This window comes from Poecilia reticulata, chromosome 22, assembly GCF_904066995.2.
Source record: "Poecilia reticulata chromosome 22, P_reticulata-male-v2, whole genome shotgun sequence".
NCBI classification, from domain to species: domain Eukaryota; kingdom Metazoa; phylum Chordata; class Actinopteri; order Cyprinodontiformes; family Poeciliidae; genus Poecilia; species Poecilia reticulata.
Genome location: NC_088851.1, coordinates 7,051,859 through 7,075,368, shown reverse-complemented (window position 1 = coordinate 7,075,368; position 23,510 = coordinate 7,051,859). Strand labels below are relative to the sequence as shown.

The 23,510-nt window shown below is 40.7% G+C and overlaps 1 protein-coding gene across 2 annotated transcripts in view; it reads left to right on the top strand.

Annotated features, from left to right (window-relative positions):
- Positions 1-23,125, top strand: part of sos2 (son of sevenless homolog 2 (Drosophila)) — a 44,445-nt gene extending 21,320 nt beyond the window's left edge. Inside the window, exons 7-24 of one of the 2 annotated variants that reach the window (XM_081603618.1) lie at positions 415-558; positions 1,333-1,443; positions 8,624-8,722; positions 9,846-9,973; positions 10,110-10,765; positions 10,870-10,951; positions 12,293-12,412; positions 13,496-13,608; positions 14,420-14,642; positions 14,719-14,838; positions 14,913-15,075; positions 16,150-16,267; positions 16,380-16,552; positions 16,638-16,754; positions 18,354-18,615; positions 18,746-18,778; positions 18,867-18,967; positions 20,087-23,125. In XM_081603618.1, coding sequence (XP_081459744.1) covers positions 415-558; positions 1,333-1,443; positions 8,624-8,722; positions 9,846-9,973; positions 10,110-10,765; positions 10,870-10,951; positions 12,293-12,412; positions 13,496-13,608; positions 14,420-14,642; positions 14,719-14,838; positions 14,913-15,075; positions 16,150-16,267; positions 16,380-16,552; positions 16,638-16,754; positions 18,354-18,615; positions 18,746-18,778; positions 18,867-18,967; positions 20,087-20,587 — 3,264 coding nt within the window. In that variant the 3' untranslated portion in view covers positions 20,588-23,125. The remainder of the gene's footprint in view (positions 1-414; positions 559-1,332; positions 1,444-8,623; positions 8,723-9,845; positions 9,974-10,109; positions 10,766-10,869; positions 10,952-12,292; positions 12,413-13,495; positions 13,609-14,419; positions 14,643-14,718; positions 14,839-14,912; positions 15,076-16,149; positions 16,268-16,379; positions 16,553-16,637; positions 16,755-18,353; positions 18,616-18,745; positions 18,779-18,866; positions 18,968-20,086) is intronic. The other variant, XM_081603619.1, reaches the window with a different exon arrangement.
- Positions 23,126-23,510: the final 385 nt, after the last annotated feature.

Below are 23,510 nucleotides of genomic sequence, written 5' to 3'. Positions count from 1 at the left end.
GAAATAAGAAAACTGACTCACTTTTCATATGAGTTTAAGTCAGTAATTCTTGAATATTGATGAAAAAGGTGGGATTCCAATGGCAGATTGTTTCACTTGTAACATGAGAAAAATGTCTTATAAGTTAAATAATCTGTCAGTGGAACTATAACTTTTTTGTATCAATATAAGGAGGAGTTATTGACTTGAGACAAGTTCCTATATCTCGCTGAAAAGTTACTTGTAAGTCTTATTTCAAGCTAACTAAGATAGGTGCACTAAAAATCAGACCAAAAATACTCAATCTGTCCACTTTGGTACACTGTCAAATCTGTCAAGTTACTGTAACTAGAAAAAAGAGAAACTAAGTACTGATTGTTCACACATCTCACCAGTTTTTTTTCTGTTTTGTTTTGTTTTTTTGTTTTGTTGCAGGATGTCGAGGTGATCTTCAGCAACATCTTGGACATCCACGAGCTGACCGTGAAGCTCCTGGGTCTGATCGAGGACGCGGTGGAGATGACTGCTGACGGCAGTCCTCATCCGCTGGTGGGCAGCTGCTTTGAAGACCTAGCAGAGGTAACATGCTTCATTTATCAGGAAACGGTTATTGTTGTCGGTTATTGGTGGTAATTAAAAAACAAAACTGACGATATAACCTGAAATGTTTTTTTTTGTTTTTTTGGGGGGTTTTGAGATTTTCTTCAGCTTGTGTCATTAGCGCATCGATAAATATCAGTAAATTTGAAAATATGATTAAATGCAGTGACTGTGTGCAGTTTAGTCAAATGGATTTTAAGTATATGGCATTGGTTTTTCAAAAACAATATTTGTGTTTGTTTATGAATGCATGCCATTCATAGTTACCAAAAAAAATTGTATTAGGTTTTTTAAATCATCTTTCTTGTTATCACAAAAAATTGTGATAAAATCCCAAACTTATATCACCCACTCCTATCAAAAAGCATAAAAATCTGTTTCATAACATCTTTTTTAGCTTGTTTTTCATGTTTTTGTTCAAGCAAAAATAAAGATATTTTCAGGAAACTCTTTCAGCTTTGAGTTTTAATAGAGCAAATAAAAGCTACGTACCTGTAAAATATATATATTTGATAAAGCCTTGCAAATTACGTCAAAGATTTGTTTGTTAAAATCCAACATTTGGTCAGTAATTACCTAAATGAAGGCCGATAATGAAACGTAATGTTTGCTTTCTCACCATTTGTGCACTAGAAGTAGCTAGATGCTCAGCACAAATGAGTAAACATAATGACAGCATGAGTAGCGGGTTATTTCTGCGTGAATGGCTGTGTTTTGATTAGTAATGCTCTGGCTCGTTCTGTGTGTTTGCAGGAGCAGGCGTTTGACCCGTACGAGACCCTGTCGCAGGACATTCTTGGCAAGAAATTCAATGAGCACTTCCATGAAATGATGCAGAGACAAACAGTTTGCCAACACTTCGGGGTGAGGTTTTGAACCAGAGCTCAGTCGCTCAGAGAACATTTTCATTTTTCTATCGGCATTCATAAAAATAAAAATAAAAAAACGGAAAGAAAGTTGTTTTTTATGAATGCAGCTTTACTTTAATTCCCCGTCATTAAAGCTGCAGTGGCATGTTTTTAATTTGAAGGGGACAACATTACCTGCTGGATAGTCATCAGTCATTTCATAAAAACCCATTTTGCTGTTTGAACTTGCATCTTAAAGTTGCTTATTACCCATCTACAACACGCCGGTAACATTCACACTCGGCACTCGTTGCTGCTTCTGTTTTGATCTGAGCGTGGGTAAAATACGGTTCGAAGGCATGTCATGACATATTCACTGTCCTGTGTGTGTACGCTTGATTCTCTGCTGCCGTTTTGTTTTATTTGGACATTCCTCGCGAGAATAGCATTGAAATAGGCCCGGTGGGGTGCAGTTTGGCAGCCTTTGAAGATGAAATATTTGCTGTTGTTTTCTCAGGCCAGAGACTATTGTGGCTAAATGAAGCATCGCAGGGTTTCAACTCCACTTAGTGTAACATTATTTACGAAACAGGACAATTTTCTGCTCGTTTCAAGCCTATAAACCAAAATGCCTACTTCTCATTTATTGTATACATATGGAGCTCTCTCTGTATCTTTTCATGCCGCTAAGCGCTTATTGAAGTCAAAAGGAGAACAGCAGACTGTGTGTACTTCAACGTTGTGGCTCAGATTGAGGCCTCGCTGCATTTACCACCAGTCAGACCCCAGTTAGCCGCCTTGCCCCGAATACTCACACCCGGTGTTTATTTTCACGTACGCTACATGTGAGAGACGGTGAGCACGGGGAGTTAAAAATATGCTTTTAATTTTCCCTTGTTGTATTAATTAAAGAAAAACTGTCACACAGGCAAAAGCATTTTGTCACACATTGGTATACAAACACACAAAGTATTTTATTATGATTTTTTCTGAAAGTCCAACAAAGAATAGTGCATAATCGTTTAAAAAAGAGGAAAAAGCAGCCACATTTTTCAGATTTTGTAACATTTTGAAACCCATGCGTTATTTTTTCTTCTAAAGTTACAACTTTGATGGCTTTTCAAGGCAGGTGGATGGCAATCAATTTTATTTAGAGCCATCAGAGTAAAGAGGGGTCGACTGCAAGAGCCTTAAAATTTCAAATTTCTTTAATTTGTAGAGATTTTTAAAATCTTTTTGCCCTGCTTTGTGTTGGTCCACCATAAAACCACAAATAAAACATGCTGAAGTTTGTGGTTGTTGCATGACTATAAGTAGAATATGCTGTATTACTTCAACTTTCATGTTCAACTAGTGGTTATTTTAGTTATAATTCTGATTACTGATTGATTAATCATCTTAAATATATATATTTTTCATTTAAGACTTTTTTATGCAATCAGAAATGCATTAAAATATGCAAATAAGGAATTAATAAAAATGTATTTTATTTCCTAAATAACATGCTTGATCAGCGGTAGCACAGGATGCATGTGCAGCTGAAAATGATCTCTATCAACATTTGAAACCTCTGTCCTTTCTGCTTGACTTAACATTAATACAGTGTAGAGCTGAAAATGTGTTTTAAGTATGAGATTTTTTTTACTGAATTTGAACCAAGCTAAAACTGCCACTTGCATGATTTAGTAAATTATGATAATTTAATGCAAAGTTGGCACTTTTAATGGACATTCAATGCAACTTTTAGAGCAACTTACCATTAAGTGTCATTATTTACCGACTGACACTTCATGACAACTGTCATAAACATTCATAAAGACTTCTTATGTTCATGACAGATGTTATGTCATGTTTATGATGGTGTCATGTCAGACTTATGCACACCCCTTCAAATAAAGTGTTACCTTTATCTCAAATCCTGATAAAACATGTGCAGCTCAACACAAAGTATAAAAACCAGCACTGACTGCATTAAACAATCTATTTATTGTCAATATAATTTCCTGACGTAGATGTCTTCAAATACACCATCCATCCTCTGATGGAACTGGACCCGGTTCAGCATGATGATGGGAACAGAGAGAAACTCTCTTCCCTGAGTTCAGGTACAGAACCTGCTTTCTGATCCGCAGCCCCAGCTCCAGAAGAGCTTAGCAGGGGGGCATTGGACTATTTTAGGGGCCACACTAAACAAGATTTGTTTTGCATTTAATATAAATACATAAATCTTTATGTAACATTTCAAATAGCATAAGAGTTTATTAATACAAAAAAAACCAAGGATATAAACGGTGACATGTATAAAACTAGAAAGAAGAGAAGAAATATTACTCAAGTACAGTGCAGTAAAACTATTCTTATAAGTGCCTTTTCTCACCAAAAGTTACTCAAGTAAATGTAACCAGCAGAAGGCAGACTTCCTAGATCTCTGTGACCTCAGAGACCTCTGTGACCTCAGAGACCTCTGTGACTTCACAGACCTTTGTGACTTCACAGACCTCTGTGATGTCATATGCATGTGACCTCAGATCTCTGTGATGTCACAGACCTCTGTGACCTCATATAACTCTGTAACTAGGAAGTCACAGAGGCCTATGAGGTCACAGAGGCACATGACGCCGGCCCCGCCCCCTAGCAGAAATAGAACTGTCCTTCAGGAAGATGTTTATAAATAAACAGTAGCATGAAAAGACGTTTAAATGCCAATATAGTAGTTAGCGTAGACTGTTTTCATGCTGCTAGAGCTGCCGTTGGAATCTATACGCATAAAATCCATCATAACTACCTTCACTTATTAATCTGGAAATGATTAGATGTTTAGCATTGCTTTAATTTAACTGAGTTGTGTTTATTTGACGCTTAGCCGTCAGTCGTGCGTTGTTAGTACGGAGCCGTGAGTCGTTAGCAGGTAGCCACCGTCAGCCGTGAATCGTTAGCACGGAGCTACCAGTAAGTGTCGTTGTGTCAGAAAATGGGATGTTTATTACCGGTTACCTTCGCGGTGCTTACTAACGTGGTAGTTCCCCTCCATGAGTTTAATTCAACTGGACGTGAGGTGGGCTGCAATCCACGATCCATTTCTTGTGTTATTCCAGACTCATTTTTGATTTTGGAAATGTAATAAATTGTATTCCGCCCTCTACACTTTGTGGGTAACGGCTGTCGGGATTGCATATTCCCCACTGACAACTGATTATCCGTGATTATCTATTGTTTTCCTCAAAATCTCTCTGACTGCAGGGTGTATCCTATGATAGATGCTGTCAATATTGTCGGAGTTTGAACGCTGATTGATCAGTTGCTGACAAGGGCCCTGGATTGATTGGGGGAGGATTGCTCTACGTCAGCATGGGGGCGGAGCCAGCCTAAAGTGACCAAATTCAGATTTATTTATTTATTTTTGAGTAATGCGACCTGTATCTGATCTTTTTATGGCAGTCTGAACAGCAAAGGTCGGATTCTTTTCGAATTCGACCCGAGCCACTTGGATATCCGATACGTATCCGATTCAAATGTGACCTAACGTCCAGGTCACATTCATCCATTCATCACATTCACATTGCAGATAACCTTGGCTGTTCACCTTATATCACTTCACTTTCTCAGATGAATGAGAAGGGCTTCCCTCCCTCCTTTCATCCTCTTCACCTTCTGCAGAGGAACCATTGAGAGCCTGCTGACCAGCAGTATCTCCATCTGTTCTGGGAGCTGCAAGGCCTCAGACTGGAAGTCACTGAAAAGAGTGGTGAAGACAGCGGAGAGGATCTTTGGGACTACACTCCCTCCTGTCCAGAGCATTGTACACAGATGCTTCTTAGCCAGAGCCAACCAGATACTCTCTGACTCCACCCGTCCTCTCAATGGTCTGTTCATCCGGTTGGCATCTGGCAGGAGATTTCGTAGCATCTGCTGTAGAACAGCCAGACTCAGAAATAGCTGTCTCCCTCTGGCCATCAGAGTGCTCAACAATCCCATCAAGACTATCCGACCTGAACGTCCTTGATGCTTGACAAATGTCGCTATTCTGCGTCCCGATACGCGCAGGGGAAAAAAACAAAACAAAAACCAGGACGGATTATCGGACTACAATGAGGATTACATTTTTAATATGCTGTTCCGGTTGGACAACAACTTCAAATGTTTAAGCTAAGCTCCACCGTTAGCCTCCATGTTTACTTCCGCAAACACTGAGCACTTCTTCTTTTTAAGGTGGTTGACAAAACACTGAGACCGCTGAAGCTATTGCGCCCTCTACTGCGCATACGGGACACTTTCAGGCCGTTTGCAGTTCACACTGAAAATCACATGCAGGTCGGGTTTATTTGGAAGTGTGAACGACCCTACAAAAAAAATCCAACTTGACAAAACATCGGCATTGGGTCACTTCAGGCAGCAGTGTGAACACAGCCTTACTGAATACACATTGCAGCTTTTGCTGTAACAGGGTTCAAACATGAGGCGATGACATCATCAGTCACCTCTTCCTCCCCTCCTCATCTGTTGTCTCGTTGCGTACGCTCCTATGACCAGCCGGCTCTCTCCCTCCCTGGCAGATGGATGCGTCTGTCAGCCTCCAAGCCGCTGCTCTCTGATCCGTCTGGTATTGTGGGTAAATTACATCGGCTTTTAAAAATAGAACAGTCAGGCACACTACTCACAATTTCTCTCCTGAGGAGGGAGAGCTCTGTGGTGCTAACGACTCAAAGCTCATCTCGTATCGAAGTGATGTCAAAAGACCAGAACTGAGCCTCAGAGTGTCACAGGAACATTGTGTTCAGAGTTTTAAGTAGCTTTACATTTTTTGCTTATATTTGAGATACATTTACAATTGTAGATGCTCTATTTTAAGCTTGACTTGATGTATAGATAGGCCTGTCACAATAACAAATTTTGCTGGGCGATATATTGTTCCAGAAGTTATCGTGATAAATGATATTGTTTCTTTGACACCATTTTTAAGTAAGACATAATGGTGATGGCATAATAATAATTATGCAGAAACACATTCTGAAACATCAGTAAACTTTAAATTCTAATGAACATTTAGCAATGGGACTGGAAGACATTTTAAACCTCCAAAATAAATAAGAAAAACAACAAATGAAATTAATTATGAAGTCTCAGAAAACAAAATTATCCTCAAAGTCTTTTCTCATCTAGTTTATGGCAGAAAGAGAAAAACGATAAATCACGCCATGGGAAGTTGTTGAGTTTTAATTTATCATGCGATTAATTGATTTATTGATTATTGTGAGAGGCCAATGTATAGCATTCATAAAAATGCTTTAATTTAAAATGTGTGTGTGAAGATGCATCCTAGAATAGTGGAAGCTGGACGATGCATAAAGGAAAGTAGGATCCTGTGTCTTTCACCAACATCACATTTTATGATTCCAGCCTGCATGCTCAGGTGTGACGACAATCAACACAAAGAGAAAGGAGTATTAAAATATCTCTGTCCTTATGTTTTGCTTTTCAAGCAACTTTTTCCACATTTTCTTTCTTGAGTCTGACGACCTTCAGTGTGATGCGAGAAACACAAATCAGTGCAGAACTACTGTGTGCTTTTAAAACGAATGCTACACGTAGTTAAACCGAGGAGTTGAGACGGCCGACAGTAACTCTGGAGGATCTGTGATCATCCCCAGACAAAATTCAACTATTTGTTGTTCTGTCCACAAATCCGGCCTTTACCGAGGAGATTCACAAAGAATATGATCAATATATGATGAAAATTGATATATCGATAAATTTATCAGTCTGATAAGTAACAACTCATAGGACTGGTGTTTACTTCCGTCATCTTGCTGTTTGTGTGTTCCAGGACAGGGCAGGAGGCGGCCATGTGGTTTTTGTTTGGTCATGTGACGGTGATGCAGGGTCGTGGGGGGTTTAGCTGAAGCAGAGTCAGCGCTGTGGTTGTTTTTCATGTTGTTGAAATGTGTGGAAATATGTGCAACATCCGTAGAGCAATACTAATATCCGATACCAATATCGGTCCAGATTTACATACCAGTTCCTCCCTAACGATGAGACTTAAAGTTTGAGATGGTTATTATTTCCTTTCCACTTTGTGATTCTGTGTGTCTGTGTGTTCAAACCGGTTGCATAAAATCTCAGTTAAAGAGACTCAAGTTTGTGGTTGCATGGAGTTAAAATGTGAAAATGTTTTTGGATTTGAAAACGTACGCAAGGTAGTCTAAAAGAAAACCAAATGAAGACAGAAACTTGGGCTGCAACTAACATTTAAACTATCTTTTATTCTATTGATCATTCTGACGATTAATCAGATTTCTAAATATGGCACATTCTGCAGATTTTTTTCATTTAACCACTTACGCTTCTTAATTACAATATTAGAAAAAAAATACACACATATACATATATATATATATTAAAAATGCAAACAAACAAATGAATTCCTTTTGTAGATAATGAGTTTTATTAAATGCAGTCACAGCACCACTTTAGAAAACGCTTGATCATTTGTAGCAGCTAAAAAAGAAAAACTTGTAAAATCAACATGTGGAAAGCCTCTGCCCTTTTCTGCTCAGTCAGCCATTTCATATTTGACCGTAATAAATGGCATTTTTTTAAACATGTAGGCCATTGTCAGTACTTCCCTACAGGTTGTGCAGTAAAAATACATGGCTTCATTTCTTCTCTGCTCGCCGTTTTCCCGCGGTCCGTCAAGGCGCATCGGGCAGCTGAAGCCTTTGTTTTCCATGAGCCGGACTCTTTCTCCCCAGCCAGACGCTGTAGCTGCCGCTGTGGAGTCTAAGTACAGGGATATTGATTCTGAGTCATTTATCAGGGGATCAAAGATTAAAGTGGATACTTTGGCCCCACCCTGACAGTTATCGTGCCGGCTCACTCGTCCTCCTCTCTGGCAGTCTCGCACTGAAACATTTACATGGCCTGTGTGTGTTTTGTATGTTTTTATTTTATCCTCAAGTAAAAAAAAAACTTATTTAGCTTTCACTTCTGTCCTTGACCCCCTGCAATCATGTGGAAACACACCAGACTGAATTCATTTAGAAAACGAAAGTGACGAGAGTAATAAAAACTACTTTTGGTCATCGTTTAGATTTTATTTTGGTTGATAATTAAGCCGTTTTTTTGTGTGCAGAAGTTCAAAATACTACCATGCCAGTTTATTTTCCAACATTTCTAACTATTCTCATTTCCGTCTGCAGTCTAATATGGGAGGCTTTAAGGAGTGCGTTCAGTATGTCCTTCCCCAGCTGATGAAGGTTCCGGTGTACCACTGTCTTCACTACTTTGAGCTACTGCAGGTATGCGCTCATTATAACACTTTATTGTTCCCTTTTTAAAAAAAAAAAAATTTGATATTTGCAGGCTGAGTTCAGAGTTATTCAAATATAAAGTGGTCGACTTTTAACAGTAATAAAAAAAGGGAAAATGTGATTTTAATACTTTAGAAAACACTTGATGTTCAAATCTGTTTGTTAAAAACAGACAAAAATCTGCAAGTCTGATTCTTAAAATCTATTAAAATTACAGTATAAAAAATATATTTTGTAATCTTAATTGTATTAATTATTATTCAAATATGGTTCTTCTCTTTTTATTTAGACAAAATGGATCTAATAATATTGATTACACTTTAAAATATGAAATCCTTTCTTTGTAAGCGGTTTCTGATTTTCCTTTTGTATTTAAAATGTTGATTAATAACCCAGATAAATTGGGAGGGGGATTTATTTGTCCACTTTTGTTTTGGTCAGTCATGAGTTTTCTCTGTAAGGTCACATAAATACACTACAAAAACACAAAATGTTGCTAAGTGTTTTTGGTCTAGTAAGACCAAAGCAACATACAAGAAACTTTGTATATGAGCTTGGTTTAAGTCAATAATTCCTTAAAGTTGATGGAAAAAGTACTAGTAATAAGGAAACTAATCAATACGGTTTCATCAATATTAAGAAATTATCGACTTATATTGACCTCCTAATTTTTACTGTAATTATAAGTTAATTTTGTCTCATTTCAATTGGTGTCAAACTCATTTTCGTTTTGGGCCAAATCAAAAATCTGAATGTTATTAAAGGGCCAGTTGTACCAGAATCTCTTGATAAAACCAATAAAAATGTTAAAATATCAATCAATAGCTTTTCCTCGAGCGCCCGCGTGAGGACGGACCCGGTAAGTCGTGTTTTTAAAGTCGGAGCCTCTTGGCGAGCGGTAAGACTGAAACACTTTTCCTTATGGCGTCAAACGGGTCACATTCTGTGCTCTTGCGCCAAAAGGTAAACTCATTTATTGTGTTAGAGATTATTAGAGTTTCAGAGCCATTGTTCTTCTGCAGCATCATTTCTCATGTCAAACATCTGGCGGTATATTTTGATTGATATCGTGAGTTCTAGTAATATGTTTCCGTTTCTGTCTCTTTTACAGCAACTTCAGGAACGTAGCAAAGAACAAGACGACAGAGAATGTCTGAAACAGGCGATTACTGCCTTGCTTAACCTGCAGTCCAGCGTGGAGCGCATCTACGTCAAGCACCAGCCTCGTCGTAAACCTGTGTACGTTCCCGCCCACAGGATGGAAACGCTTGCCTCTCATTGGCTGAGTTCATTTATTGCACATATTTACACCAAAACGTCATTTTACCAGATTGTCTCTTTTGATTCGTTGGTATATTTTTGTCTTTTCCCCCAGCGAGGCCATCTACCGCCGCTACAGCCGGCAGGTACGCGGCAAGCAGCTGGCCATCAAGCGAATGATCGAGATCCAGAAGAGCATCGACGGCTGGGAGGGGAAAGACATCGGCCAGTGCTGCAACGAGTTCATCACCGAGGGGACGCTCATACGAGCCGGCGCCAAGCACGAGAGACACAACTTTCTGTTCGACGGCCTCATGATCAGCTGCAAGGCCAATCAGAGCTCACGGCTGCCGGGGTCCGGCAGCGGCGCGGAGTACCGCCTTAAAGAGAAGTTCGTGCTGCGGAAGATCCGCATCGTGGACCGCGAGGACTCCCAGGAGCTGCAGCACGCGTTCGAACTAATTTTCAAAGACGAAAACTCTGCGGTTTTCTGCGCACGGACAGCGGAGGAGAAGGCGAACTGGATGGCGGCGCTGATGGCGCTTCAGTACCGCTCCACGTTAGACCGCATGTTGGACTCCATCCTGCAGACGGAGGAGCAGCAGCGTCCCCTCAGGCTGCCCTCGCCGGAGGTCTACCAGTTTGCCGTGCAGGACTCGGAGGAGAACATCGTGTTCGAGGACCGAGTGCAGAGCAAGACCGGCATCCCCATCATCAAGGCCGGCACCGTGGTCAAGCTCATAGAGAGGCTCACCTACCACATGTATGCTGGTAAGCTGCTGCAGGAGATTCAGCAAACAAACAAAATCTATTGTGTTGTTTCTATTGTATAATATTATATAATATTTCTTCTGGATTTCTTTGATTTGTTTTAGATCCCAACTTTGTGCGCACATTTCTCACCACCTACCGATCATTCTGCAAACCACAGGAGCTGCTCACCCTTCTTATAGACAGGTACAATTTACTATGGCAAAAATACAGTGCAAGCACACACACACACACACACACACACACACTTTCTACTGCCGTGGTTTCTTTACAGCATCATTTTCCCATGTTTAGTTTTACTGAAGTATGTTCCTAAAGTATTCATGCCTCTTGAAAATGTTGACATTACAACCTTTAATGAATTTTATTGGGTTGTGATTACATGTCCAGCTAACTATTATTTTAGTAATTGATTATTCCATTAATTATTCTGATGATTAAGTGATTAATTGGATAAGACGACGCCCTGTGACAGACTGGCGACCTGTCCAGGGTGTATCCCGCCTCTCGCCCGGAACGTTAGCTGGAGGCACCAGCAACCCTCCCGACCCCACTAAGGGTGTAAGAGGATGGATGGATGGATGGATGGATGGATGGATGGATGGATGGATGGATGGATGGATGGATGGATGGATGGATGGATGGATGGATGGATGGATGGATGGATGGATGGATGGATGGATGGATGGATGGATGGATGGATGGATGGATGGATGGATGGATGGATGGATGGATGGATGGATGGATGGATGGATGGATGGATGGATGGATGGATGGATGGATGGATGGATGGATGGATGGATGGATGGATGGATGGATGGATGGGACGACTGACACATTCTGAAGATTTTTCATTTAACTACTTAAGTTTTCTTTATACAATATTAGGAACACAGTAAAAGATGCAAATAAATAATTTAGTTCTTTTTTTAAAAATAAGAAAATATTTTATTGCCTAAAATACGAAAACATTTGAGTCCTTTAGCAAAAGTAAAGATGAGTCTGCAGCTAAGAAAAAAAACTTTTAGCCTCACCATGTGTGATTCAGCTGTTTCTGCTTGACTTGACATCAGTACTAGTAATGTGACAAGTTTTTGATCAACTGATTAATGATTCGATAGCTTCATTGTTTTTTTGTTTTGTTTTTTACATAATTTGAACCTGGTGAAATCAAAACTAAGCTACTTGAAGAGTTCTGGGTAAAGCATTTAAAGACATTTTGCATCTTCAATGCAAAATGTAAATATATTTTGTTCAGTTTTGACTTAATTACAGCTCCGAGTTTGTTGTTTTTTCAGCAAATTACCTTTTTTGAGTCTGTGCTTCAGTCAACGATTATTTCAATAATAGATTCAACATGATTAATCCAATTAATCGTTTCAGCCCTGGCTGTAGACCAATGAAGTGTAACTGATTTTGGCTCCATACGTATTCCTGTTTTTCGTCGGATCTAAATAGAAGTTTGCGGTCTGTAAAGGTGTTACAGTTTTACTGCTTCCTGTCCTAAATATCACAATATTTTCTCAGGATCAATATCCCCGAGTCAGGGAACGGCGACGATGAAGTGGCTATCTGGAACGGCGATCCGCCAACGACGGCCGAACTCCAGCGGTTCCGAAGGGAGTATGTCCAGCCGGTCCAGCTCAGGTACCGCCGTCGTCCAAGTACAGGTCGTTCTCGTTCGGTTCGGCATTTCTCCAGGAATGTGGAAAGTGCTAAATGACATTTATTCAAGTGACAAAAATCAGTTTTGGAAAAAAATAAACGTTCACACGGACTTGAACGGCTCCCTGAATAAACTTTCCTCGGAAGATTTGATCAGTTTAAGACACCGTTATGTTTCATTTGTGCGGTACAGAGAAATGTTTTCCTAAAAATGTAACGTGAAGCAAAAATGTTCATTCAGCTGGACAATTTTATGAGTCAGTTGCCGCAGATTAAAATCCCAAATTTTGGGTACTATAGTTAGTTTAGTTCCTCTTTTTTTTGTGTCGCCTCAGTCGAAGTAATGTGGACGTTTTGGACCCAGACGTTTTCTGGCTTTTCACAGGGCAACAGCAGAGACTGTCTTTGTCCTATTTTAGACTTTAGCTTCCTCAAGAAGCTAAAGTCTAAAATATCTGACTTGCAGATATTCTCAGCAAGTCACAAAATTACTTGGCTAATAAAGTTGAGTTCATATGCTTAAAAGGTTTAGTAGAATTTACGTTAATCTACTTGGCAGCATTGAAACCTGAAAGCTTCTTAGTATCACAGAACAAATGACGGGTAGCTGCTGTAAAGGCTTTAATCCACAAAACAATGAAACTACAGCAGCTGTTCAGAGCTACGAGAGCTAAGATGTAAATATTCTGCGCCAGCAGTCGTCTCTGGAATACAAGAAGACTATAAAATCATTTTTACCATCTCAACTAAATATTACGAACACCAATAACACGCGCATTGTTACGTTAGATGTTCCCGTTACAAAGTAAAATAATCCAGTAAGGTGAAAATATTTATTTAGACTAGACTTAAAGGCAAAACTTTTTTTTTTTTGTTTTAGCTCACTATTTAAACAAAAAAACAACAAAGATTATTATCTAAGGTTTACTTGACATGTTTTTAGAATTTGTATTCATTAAAGTGCCTGTCTGAGCAGTAAAAAGTCATTTAAAAGTTGTGTTTTTAAAAGTATGAACACATTCTTTGCAGGAGTTTAATGTTTAATGAATGTGTGACGCTTCACAGGGTCCTCAACGTTTTCCGCCAGTGGGTCGAACATCATTTCTACGACTTTGAGAACAATCCAGACCTGAGAGTTCAGCTGGAGGAATACATCACCAAAAAACTGCAACTCCGAGGTCAGTCAACCCAGCATAAAATAAAATAATCCATTTAACAATTACATACAAACAAAAAGCTGAGGCTTTCTGCAAAAGCATGAGTTAGTTTCACCCCCAGTAAAAACAAAAACGAAACAAAAAAACACACGATACAAAGTGACGATCCTCAAAGTCTTGACGCTCTCACTTTGCAGCAGCATCCAGAGTTTTTGTGTGTGCCAGAAATACAATCTGTGTAATTAAACAATGGAAAAGTGATGTGGAGTGAAAAACAAAGTGGGGTTTGAGGCGAAGCTCGCTTTCGTTGGAGGGGATTTTACGTCGGAGCTAATTGTCACTTAGCTTTTCTTCTACATTCCAGTCAAAGTTCATGACCTCCATGTCCCAATTTTTACACCAATCCCCTGAATTTAACAAAATATTAAACGTGTTTTTGCTAAACACATTGATGCAAAAGAGAATGAGGGGCCATTAACAAAGAAGAAAATAAATTACCTTTTTTCCCCCCGTTTAAATTGTTTATCAGACCAATCTATCAAAAGTAAATTTGAGACAAGCTTTCAGTACAAATTTACAAATCCTAAAGTAAGGAAATAGAAATAGTCACGTGTATTTTTATGATCCAACAACATAATTGATATACATTTGGAGATTTATTTGGATTTTTGCGTAGATTAACACATAAATTAATTAGATTTCTGAGAATTATTGGCCCTAATCCTCTTCCGTACTTAAAGTCTTCACTAGAATCTGTAAAGTTGTTTATTTTTTATGTTGTTTTTTTTTTTTTTTACAGAAGTGTCATGTAATAATTTTTTTTTTTTTTTAGGCAAGTCTATGAGAAAGTGGGTGGAGTCCATAAATAAGGTGATCAGGCGGAAGCTTCAAATCCAGTCGAACGGCGTCAGTCACAACATCACCTTCGAGAGCTCGCCTCCTCCCTTCGAGTGGCACATCTGCAAAGCCGGCCAGATTGAGAACTTTGAACTCATGACCCTTCACCCCATAGAGATCGCCCGCCAGCTCACTCTGATCGAGTCTGAGCTCTACAGGTAAATGACGAGACAAACGGAGATATAGGTTGAGAGAAGAAGGCTTTGTGTAGTAATGAGGACGCTTGGTGCGCAGAGCCGTCCGGCCGTCAGAGCTGGTGGGCAGCGTCTGGACCAAAGAGGACCGAGAGAAGAACTCTCCAAACTTGCTCCGCATGATCCGCCACACCACCAACCTCACGCTGTGGTTTGAGAAGTGAGCCCCGTTTCTTTTTTTTCCCCACATCATTCGTTTGTCTCGGGGTTCTTGAATAAATATTTGTGTTGCAGGTGTATCGTCGAGATGATGAACCACGAGGAACGGGTTGCCGTGTTGTCGCGGGTCATCGAGATCCTGCAGGTTTTCCAGGAGCTGAATAATTTCAACGGCGTGCTGGAGGTGGTCAGCGCCATCAACTCTGTCCCGGTCTACAGGCTGGACCACACCTTCGAGGTGAGTCCATCAGATTCCCGTCGCATCAGATTGCAGTTAATTAATCGCAGGATAAATTAAAATGAGCTTGATTATTTCCATTTGGTTGTGCGTTTGTTTCTGGTTGCATTTTATTTTGGAAATTTAAAATGTCTCCTAACTCTAAAGGAAAGTTTTCTTTACAAAAATAAAGTTTAGCTAAAGGAGAGCTTGCATTATCGTCCCTTTGTCAATATGTTACTAGAAAATTAACAATATCATCGTCTATTGTGATACTTACTGGAACGATTTATCGCCCAGCAAAATTTGTCATCTTCACAGGCCTAATTGTGAGCTGCAGTGTTGGGAATACTTCATCTAGTTTATATACTTCACTCCAGATTATCTATTCTTATTCTGCTTAGCAACCCAGAACAAGGATATTTAGTTTATATACTTTAGATCAACATTTAGCTTCATCTACTTCACAGAATCAAACATGGAGAACCAATTTTTAGTTTTATGCCTACTTTTGTTTTGTTTTTGGTTTGTTGTTTTGTTTGTATTTCCTTCTAATTCATGTAAAGCCTTGTTGCTGAAAACGTGCTACATAAATAAAATTACCTGACCTCTAAAAGGTCATTTTAGCTTTAAAGGCAAAAACAAATCTGATTTTGGTCAGAGAAAACATTTAGCTTAGTATTCACCTAGTATTATGTTGCATTAAATCACATATGTCAAAGTATTTGGGTGGATTTTATGATCTAGTTGCAGAATATCTGTGAGGTGGAAGGAAATCAAACATGGCTTTAAGTTTTGCCTTAGATTCTCAGTTTAATATGGATCGTTACTTTGACTGGGCCATTCAAACTCTGAATATGCTTTGATCTGAACCACTTCATTAAAATGTTCTCACCTGAATGATATTGGAAATTTAACAGATACAAATCGTATTTTGCTTTTTTCTGTTTTCTTGGTCTCATGTTGGGTCTCTCCTCCAGAAAACATTCACATAAAACCGAGCAATTTAAAGAAAAAAGTATTTGTTTTGTGACTTTTTAAGTTAATGTGACTTGTGATTCCCCACCTGATTCCTATGTTTTTGTCCTTTTACAGGCAATACCAGAAAGGAAAAAGAAAATCTTGGAGGAAGCGGTGGAACTGAGCCAGGATCATTTTAAGAAGTACTTGGCTAAACTAAAGTCGATAAACCCGCCCTGCGTGCCTTTCTTTGGTAAGTCCTGCACAGAGTAGCTATCAGAGTCACCCTCTCATTTCCTAATTTATTCTAATGTTAAAAGTTTGACCTTTTCACTCTCCGCTAATCAACTTGTCTTCTTCCTCAGGCATCTATTTAACCAACATCCTGAAGACGGAGGAAGGCAACCCCGACTTCCTGCGGCGACACGGCAAAGACCTGATCAACTTCAGCAAGAGGCGGAAAGTGGCTGAAATAACCGGAGAAATCCAACAGTACCAGAACCAGCCCTACTGCCTGAAGATGGAGCAGGACATCAGGGTGAGGACTCCCGCTGTTTTTGAATGTGTTTGTGTTTTCTTTATATTTCTCGTATCTGAACCTCTGCGCCTCCTCTGTTGCGCAGAAGTACTTTGAGAACCTGAATCCCATGGAGAACATGAGTGAGAAGGAGTTTTCAGACTACCTGTTCAAAAAGTCTCTGGAAATTGAGCCGCGGAACGCCAGGCAGCCTGCGCGATTCGTAAGTGACTGCTGTGAAAACGTGAAGCTTTTTGCTCTATAATGTCTCACAGGGATGATTCTGCCACCTGATTGAGAAACTCTGGTCACATTGGTGGCGTGTAACTCTCAAAGTTCATGCCTTTCTAATGTTTTTAGTGTGTTTAAATCAGTGGTTCTTAACCTTTTTTGAGGTACCGAACCCCCCCAGTTGCATATGCGCATTCACCGAACCCTTCTTATTCCAACCCCAACCCCCCGGGGCGGGGCGTCATCACGACTTTACACAAGTGTGTCTTTACCTCCGCGGCAGAGGATCCGCCGAACCCCTGAGACCGACTCATCGAAACCCCTGGGGTTTGATCGAACCCAGGTTAAGAACCACTGGTTTAAAGAAATGCGGTTTTAGTTTAACACAAATTAAAATTCTAGCTTTTTTTCCATTTTAAAATAAAAACCCCATCAAATCTTAAAATAGGATTTTCTCCGTTGTTGGAGTCGGTTTAAAGGATTGAAATGATTCTGTCTGGGGTTCCGAGTTATGAGTAGTTAACAGGAAGCTGCTCCTGATTGGTGGTTTCTGAAATCCACCCTACAATAAAGCAAAATTAAAGGAGTATTAAGCAAAAAATAATAAAATTCTCACCTGTATCTTAGTTAAAAAATGACATGTTGAAAATTATTTATATTGTTCTCAGTAATTAGTGTAAAAAATCTTATAACATTACATTGTTTTAGGTGGAAAGGCCTCGTGGCCATCACCCTAATGTTTTAGCACCTTCCTCAGATTGTTTGTCTGATTCAAGTCAGGACTTTGACTAGGCCAGTTCAAAATGTTTTTATTACATCCAGTCAGAGGAAACAAGTTGGTAATATTAATTATATCCAGCCATGAATAATTATTTTAGGTTTAACTGTGTGTCTGATTTTAGACCATTCAAATTCAAAAATACTTTATTGATCCCAAAGGGAAATTACATGTAAGAGTTATTGAAGATGGTTTCTTTAAGATTTGATTTGATGTCTATAAGTTCGGGACCCATCCACTTTTTTCACAGATATGAGGTTTAGTATTAGACTGGTCCCATGCAGAAAAACAGATCTGAGTCCATTTAAAAATGGCTTCTTTTTTTTTTGCATGCAAATTACACATTTATTTGCACACTTAGCTAAAGCTTCACAAGTTTGGTCTAACATGAAAAAACATCTAAAATAAACGATAAAGAAACTGAAACCACAGGTCGACTGTTTGGTTCAAACATGTACAAACAAACTGGAACAAAAATCTTCTTCCAAATGGTTGGGAAGGTGTTATCAGGAATTTTAAATATAATGTAAAATGAATAATAAAGCATGACGTCGCTCGGAGCACAAAGCGTAGAATTAGAATGAGTAGATCTGCCCTCGTGGATCGAGCACGTTATAGATATTAATATCAGATTGGTGCGTCTTTACTCTTATCCGTGCTGAATCAGAAGTCGGTAGAGAAACCCCGATCCAAACCTTCTGGATTAAAACCACGCCGTAACTCTTTCAAAATTATTTAAAGTCTCCTGCCAGAGTGCGTTTTTATTTTTTTCCTTCAGCTTGTGATTCTCCTTCCCTTCCTCTCCGTCTGCAGCCCAGGAAGACCACGTACTCCCTGAAGTCCCCCGGGCTCCGGCCCGTGCGAACGTCTACCTCTGGCACCCTGAAGGGCCACCCGGTGGCCCTGGAGCGGGACCTGCAGCACAAGATCACCTTCCGCAGCATCGCTGAGAACGACCAGGACCCCCCGTCCTCGGCCTCGGTGCCCACCTCTCCCAACACGCCCACCCCGCCGCCGTCGGCCTCCTCTGATCTCGGCCCGGTCTTCGACCACGACCTCAACAGCTCCTACGGCAGTGAGTTTCATTTCTAAAAAGAAATACGAATGTGGGGAGAAAAATCTACAGATTTGTATCACTTAAAAGTATTTTTTATTTTTTTGTGTGTTTGTTTCTTAACCAGCCTATTTGTGTTTGAATCTTTCAGGCTCTATGTTCCCCTGTCCTCTGAACCCTTCAAGTGAGTGATCAGTGTTTAGTTCTCATAGTTTTCCCGCTTTTTCTCCTTCGTTTCTTTCTTTAATTATTGTCCGTTTTGTCGCTTGCAGAGTTACAGTCCGTCTCCTGCGGCAGCCTCCACCAGCTGGGAGAGGAGCCGAAGCCGCCTCCTCTACCTCCTCGAAGGAAAGACACCGTGTCCGAAACCAAAGTAAGAAATGGCGACAAAACGAAAACGTGACAAAGAACCCGTTTTTCACCTTTGAATAAAAGAAATGTAGATGCATTCGGACAGATTTACATTCGACATATCAGAGGAATGTGACGGATGAGGTTGTTTAAAAAAAGGTTTTACATACTTTTCACATAAACAATAAATTTAATTGTTCGGTACATGAACATCATGTGATGGATCGAGACCAAAAATACTGAGAGGAAATGATCGATGCTTTTAAAGGTTTTGACAAATAAACATCCTTAAACTGTCGTGTGTTTTTCAGTAGACTGCAGCTCAGATTCTACTAAAAAATGAGGACAGGAAAGGGAAGTTGTGCATCAACAGTGGCCTTTGCCCACTTCAAGATAAAAAGCATGGATATAAACGTTACTTGACTAATTCCTGACAGTCGAAAACCAAAACGTCTTGAAACATTTCGAGCTTCATTCAGCTGAAAGTAAATTAGCTCTTTAGAAAAATGAATTTAGGGGAAGCGAAGTGTGAAAAACATCGTCAAAGTTAGCAACAGCTCTAAAGCACTAAACTAAAACTTGGCTGCACTATCAGCAGGCTAGTGAAAGTGTGATCACTACTGGTCTTCATGATGTTGTTTCTTCTCTGATTTTATGAATCTATTAATTAGCTTTTCAAATTCAGCTGATCAACAATAATCAAATACATCTTCAGCTTGTGAAGATGTATTTCCTCTGGTAAGAATTCACTGTCCAATCAGTGTGAACATAATCACAATACTTTGACCTTTTTGAATTCTGCACCTGAAAAAATCTACTACTATAAAGTAATATTTAACCAATAATAAGTAATAAAAATAGCAAAACAAAAAAATATTTTATTCAAAAATAACTAAGACTGAATAATAAACTGAAAATAAACTGAATAAGACTAACAAAAAGTCACAAAAAAATAAAACTAAATTATGATAAAAAGAAAAAACTCAAAGCTGTTAAAACCCTGATCTGGAAAATAGAAGCACCTGATTTTATTTTGTGGTATCATGAAAGGGGGGGCGATAAATATAATTAAATGACACATTGTTTTGGTGATTTTTCTGACCCGTGTGTGTGTGTGTGTGTGTGTGTGTGTGTGTGTCAGCAGAGCTCCATGTGCGACAGCCCCCCCGCCATCCCTCCGCGGCTCCCCCCCCTGCCGAGGAACCAGCACCGCTCTCCGCTCTACAACGGCCCCCACTACGACGGACCCCTGCCCAGCCCGCCTCCCCCGCCGCCCCGGGACCCGCTCCCCGACACGCCCCCGCCGGTGCCCTTGCGTCCTCCGGAGATCTTCATCAACTACCCGCAGCCGTCGCCCGGCCCGGGCGTGGCCCGCTACAACTGGGACCTGAACAGCTCACCCAGCTCGCCCAACACGCCGCCCAGCACGCCGTCGCCACGTGTCCCCCGGCGGGGCTGCCCCCTCAGCGCCAGCCAGAACAGCCTCTGCCCTCTCCCCACTGCCGCCCCGCCCGTGCCCCCGCGCCACAACCCCGTCCCACAGCTCCCCAAGCTCCCGCCAAAGACGTATAAGCGGGAGGCTCTGCAGCCGCCGCCGCTGCAGAGCCTCCCATTGGTGGAGAACACAGACGGCAGCCAGTGAGGCGGCTCCGCCCCCGTAAGCCACCAAAAAAAAAAAAAAAAAACTCAAGAGCCGCTGATCTGAAAAAGAACAGGAGCCGCTCTGCAACAATCCCGCCACACCTGCCTCGTCCGCTCAGGGGATCAGTAGCTCCGCCTCCTCCGCAAACCCTCTGTGCCAACGACGAAACTCACACCGCCGTGCCAGCTAGCAAACAGCCCAGGAGCGTCGGCGTCTGCGAGGCGCAGGGACGGCCAGCTCCTGGTGGGGGGCGTCTTTACCCCCAAGGCTCCTCAGACTCCGTAGCCTCAATCGCGCTTCTTTCTCCGTTTCCTTTTGGGCATTGACGTCAGTCGGCTTTCCCTCTGCAGCTCAGAGCTCCACAACCTCAGAGATCGTCCGAAGCCCTTCGGCTGATCCGCTTCGTGTTTGTCTTTTTTTGTTTCTGTCCTATTAACTGAAGACAGTTGCCAAAGTCTTATTTTATGCAGGGGGAAAAGGGATTTTCTTTTTGTTTTTAAAGCGATTCTAAACACTAAATGAAACACTACAAAGAGCTGAATCCCCCCCTCCCCCCGCCGCTCCCTCCCTCACTTTGTATCTCAAGCTGTACACTGTGACTGTAAAGTAGCAAACTGTCTTTGTTTTGTTTTTATTTGTTTTGGAGGTTGTTTGCCTAAAAGCCTCTCTGCAGCCACAAAAGAAAAATGTTGCCTTTCTCTTTTTTTTTTTTTTTTTTTTTTCTTAAAAGAAAAATCCAACAGCGGTGACCTCTGACCCCAGTCCTATTGGCCCAGACGGACACGACAGCTGAGCCAAGAACACTCCGTTTGCACAAAGCGTTGGGCAAAGTCAGCAGGTTCAGGTTGGACGGACCTCACTCTAACCGACCCCGCCCACCTGCCGCCCTCCTCCTCCACCCGGACGTCACGCCGCTGTCCGACACTGTGCTCCTCCTGCCCTCGACTCCAGCTTCTTTATTTGTGTTGAGACTTTTTGCACTGGAAGCATTTCCCCCCACCAAAGCTTTAGGAGGAGGATGGCTCAGCCTTTCACCCTCCTCCTGCTCCTCCCCTTCTCTCTCTCTGTCTCTCTCTCTTTCTCCCCCCAGCGGCTACTCCTGATGCCTGAAATCCACGAAAAACAAACAAAAAAAAAGGAACTTTTTAACCCAACTTCTTCCTCTTTTTTTTTTTCTGGCTTGAAACATTTGGTTTCGGTTCAGACAGACTGAAACGATCCACGCCTCGCGCTCGGATGTGCCTTTTTAGTTCGTTTTCTACTTTCCGGAAATAAAGCAGACGGCGTCTAAAACGCTTAAAAAAGGAAAAAAAAAACTTGCCTATGTAATGTTTAGAACAAAAGCTATACACTATAAAAAAATAGTACGTTTGTTCATGCTGTGTGTATATATAACATGTATACACTAACTGAGTCATTTGTATAAAGTGAAAATCTTTCCCTCCTCCCTTCGTCTTAACATACCATCATCCACCCTTTTTTCCCCCCAGTCTTTTTCTTAAAAATCCAACGCTGCTACAGTGGGCTAAAAAAAAAACAAACAAAAAAACAGGTCACTGTTGCTAATTTGCAGACAATCTCCAGTTCAGCCACTGCGATAATTTCCCAGGAAAAGCCATTCATTTCCCCCTCTGGTGCTTCAAAGCAATGGAAACGATCCAGTTTAATACACCAAGCACTTACATACACAGACGACGCGTGCTTCACTTTGTACATCCTACTAATTGCCTTTTTATCTCCCTTTCAAAGACTTTTTAATGCTTACGCTCATCAAACAGAGGTTGGAGTAGTATTAAAGTTGCAATGGAATATATTCAAGTCATGTTTTGGCGCATAGTAAAGAATTGGGGGGTGTTTTTTTTTGTTTTGTTTTTCTTTGTGTGTTTTTTTTGTGTGTGTTTTTTTGGGAGTAACACACTTTGTGCACTTTAGGCTGTACTGTTTAAGAGCCACAGTTGTCACAGGAATGTTTGTAAATGCAGTGACCCTGGGCAACACAGATCAGGCCAGGAAAGACACAAGTCTACCACCTCAGTTTGTTCCTTTTCTTTATTTCTCTGACATTTTCCATGTCACCCAAACGCTCGGTCGGCGGCTAATCGCCACGAACAACTCTTTTTAAAAAAAACTATATATATAAATAAATACATTTTTGCTCATTCACTTCGAGTTCAGGTAGGAGGAGGAGGATGGAGTTTTTCAAACTAGTCCTGCGACGCGGTGTTTGGGAGGATTTTCGTTCTGGTTTCATGTGAGAACACTTTGTCGTTTCGTCTTCGTTTTCCCCGTCTCAGAGGTTCCCGTGTCAGTATTGATGGGGTTGATCTTACCAAGGTCTCTTTTGTTGTTGTCGTTTCAAACCGCCCCTCTCACATCCACCCACCCACACCCTCAAAATAACTATTAAGTTCTCTGTTGATGGCACTGTAACAGCTTGATCCAGCAATCAGTTTGTTTGATGGTATGTGGCCTTTTAACTGCTTTGTATTAATGATCTTGATGAGATTAATAAATCACCCAGTCTTATTTTGTACTGAACCACTTATTTCTCATTTGTTTCTTTTATGTACTGGAACTATAAAGTTGTTGACATTTTCTCAGGTTTTTTTGTTGCCTGTTGTAGGCCAGAGCAAAGTGGTGCAGAGAAACGGAAAGGAAAGACTAGTCATCAGATTTCCCTCCAGGTCTCCTTTGTATTTGTTTTCATCCATCATCCAGTCGTCACCATCACGGCTGGAAGAAAAATTGGTAGCACTATTTGAAGGTGTGTGCATGAGACCAATGTGATACTGTCATAAACATGATAAAACACCCGTTATAAACACGAATGAGTCTTCATGAATGTTGTCATGAAGTGAATTCGGTAAATAATGACACTTTTAATGCAAAGTTCTATTAAAATTTGCATTAAAATGGTCAACTT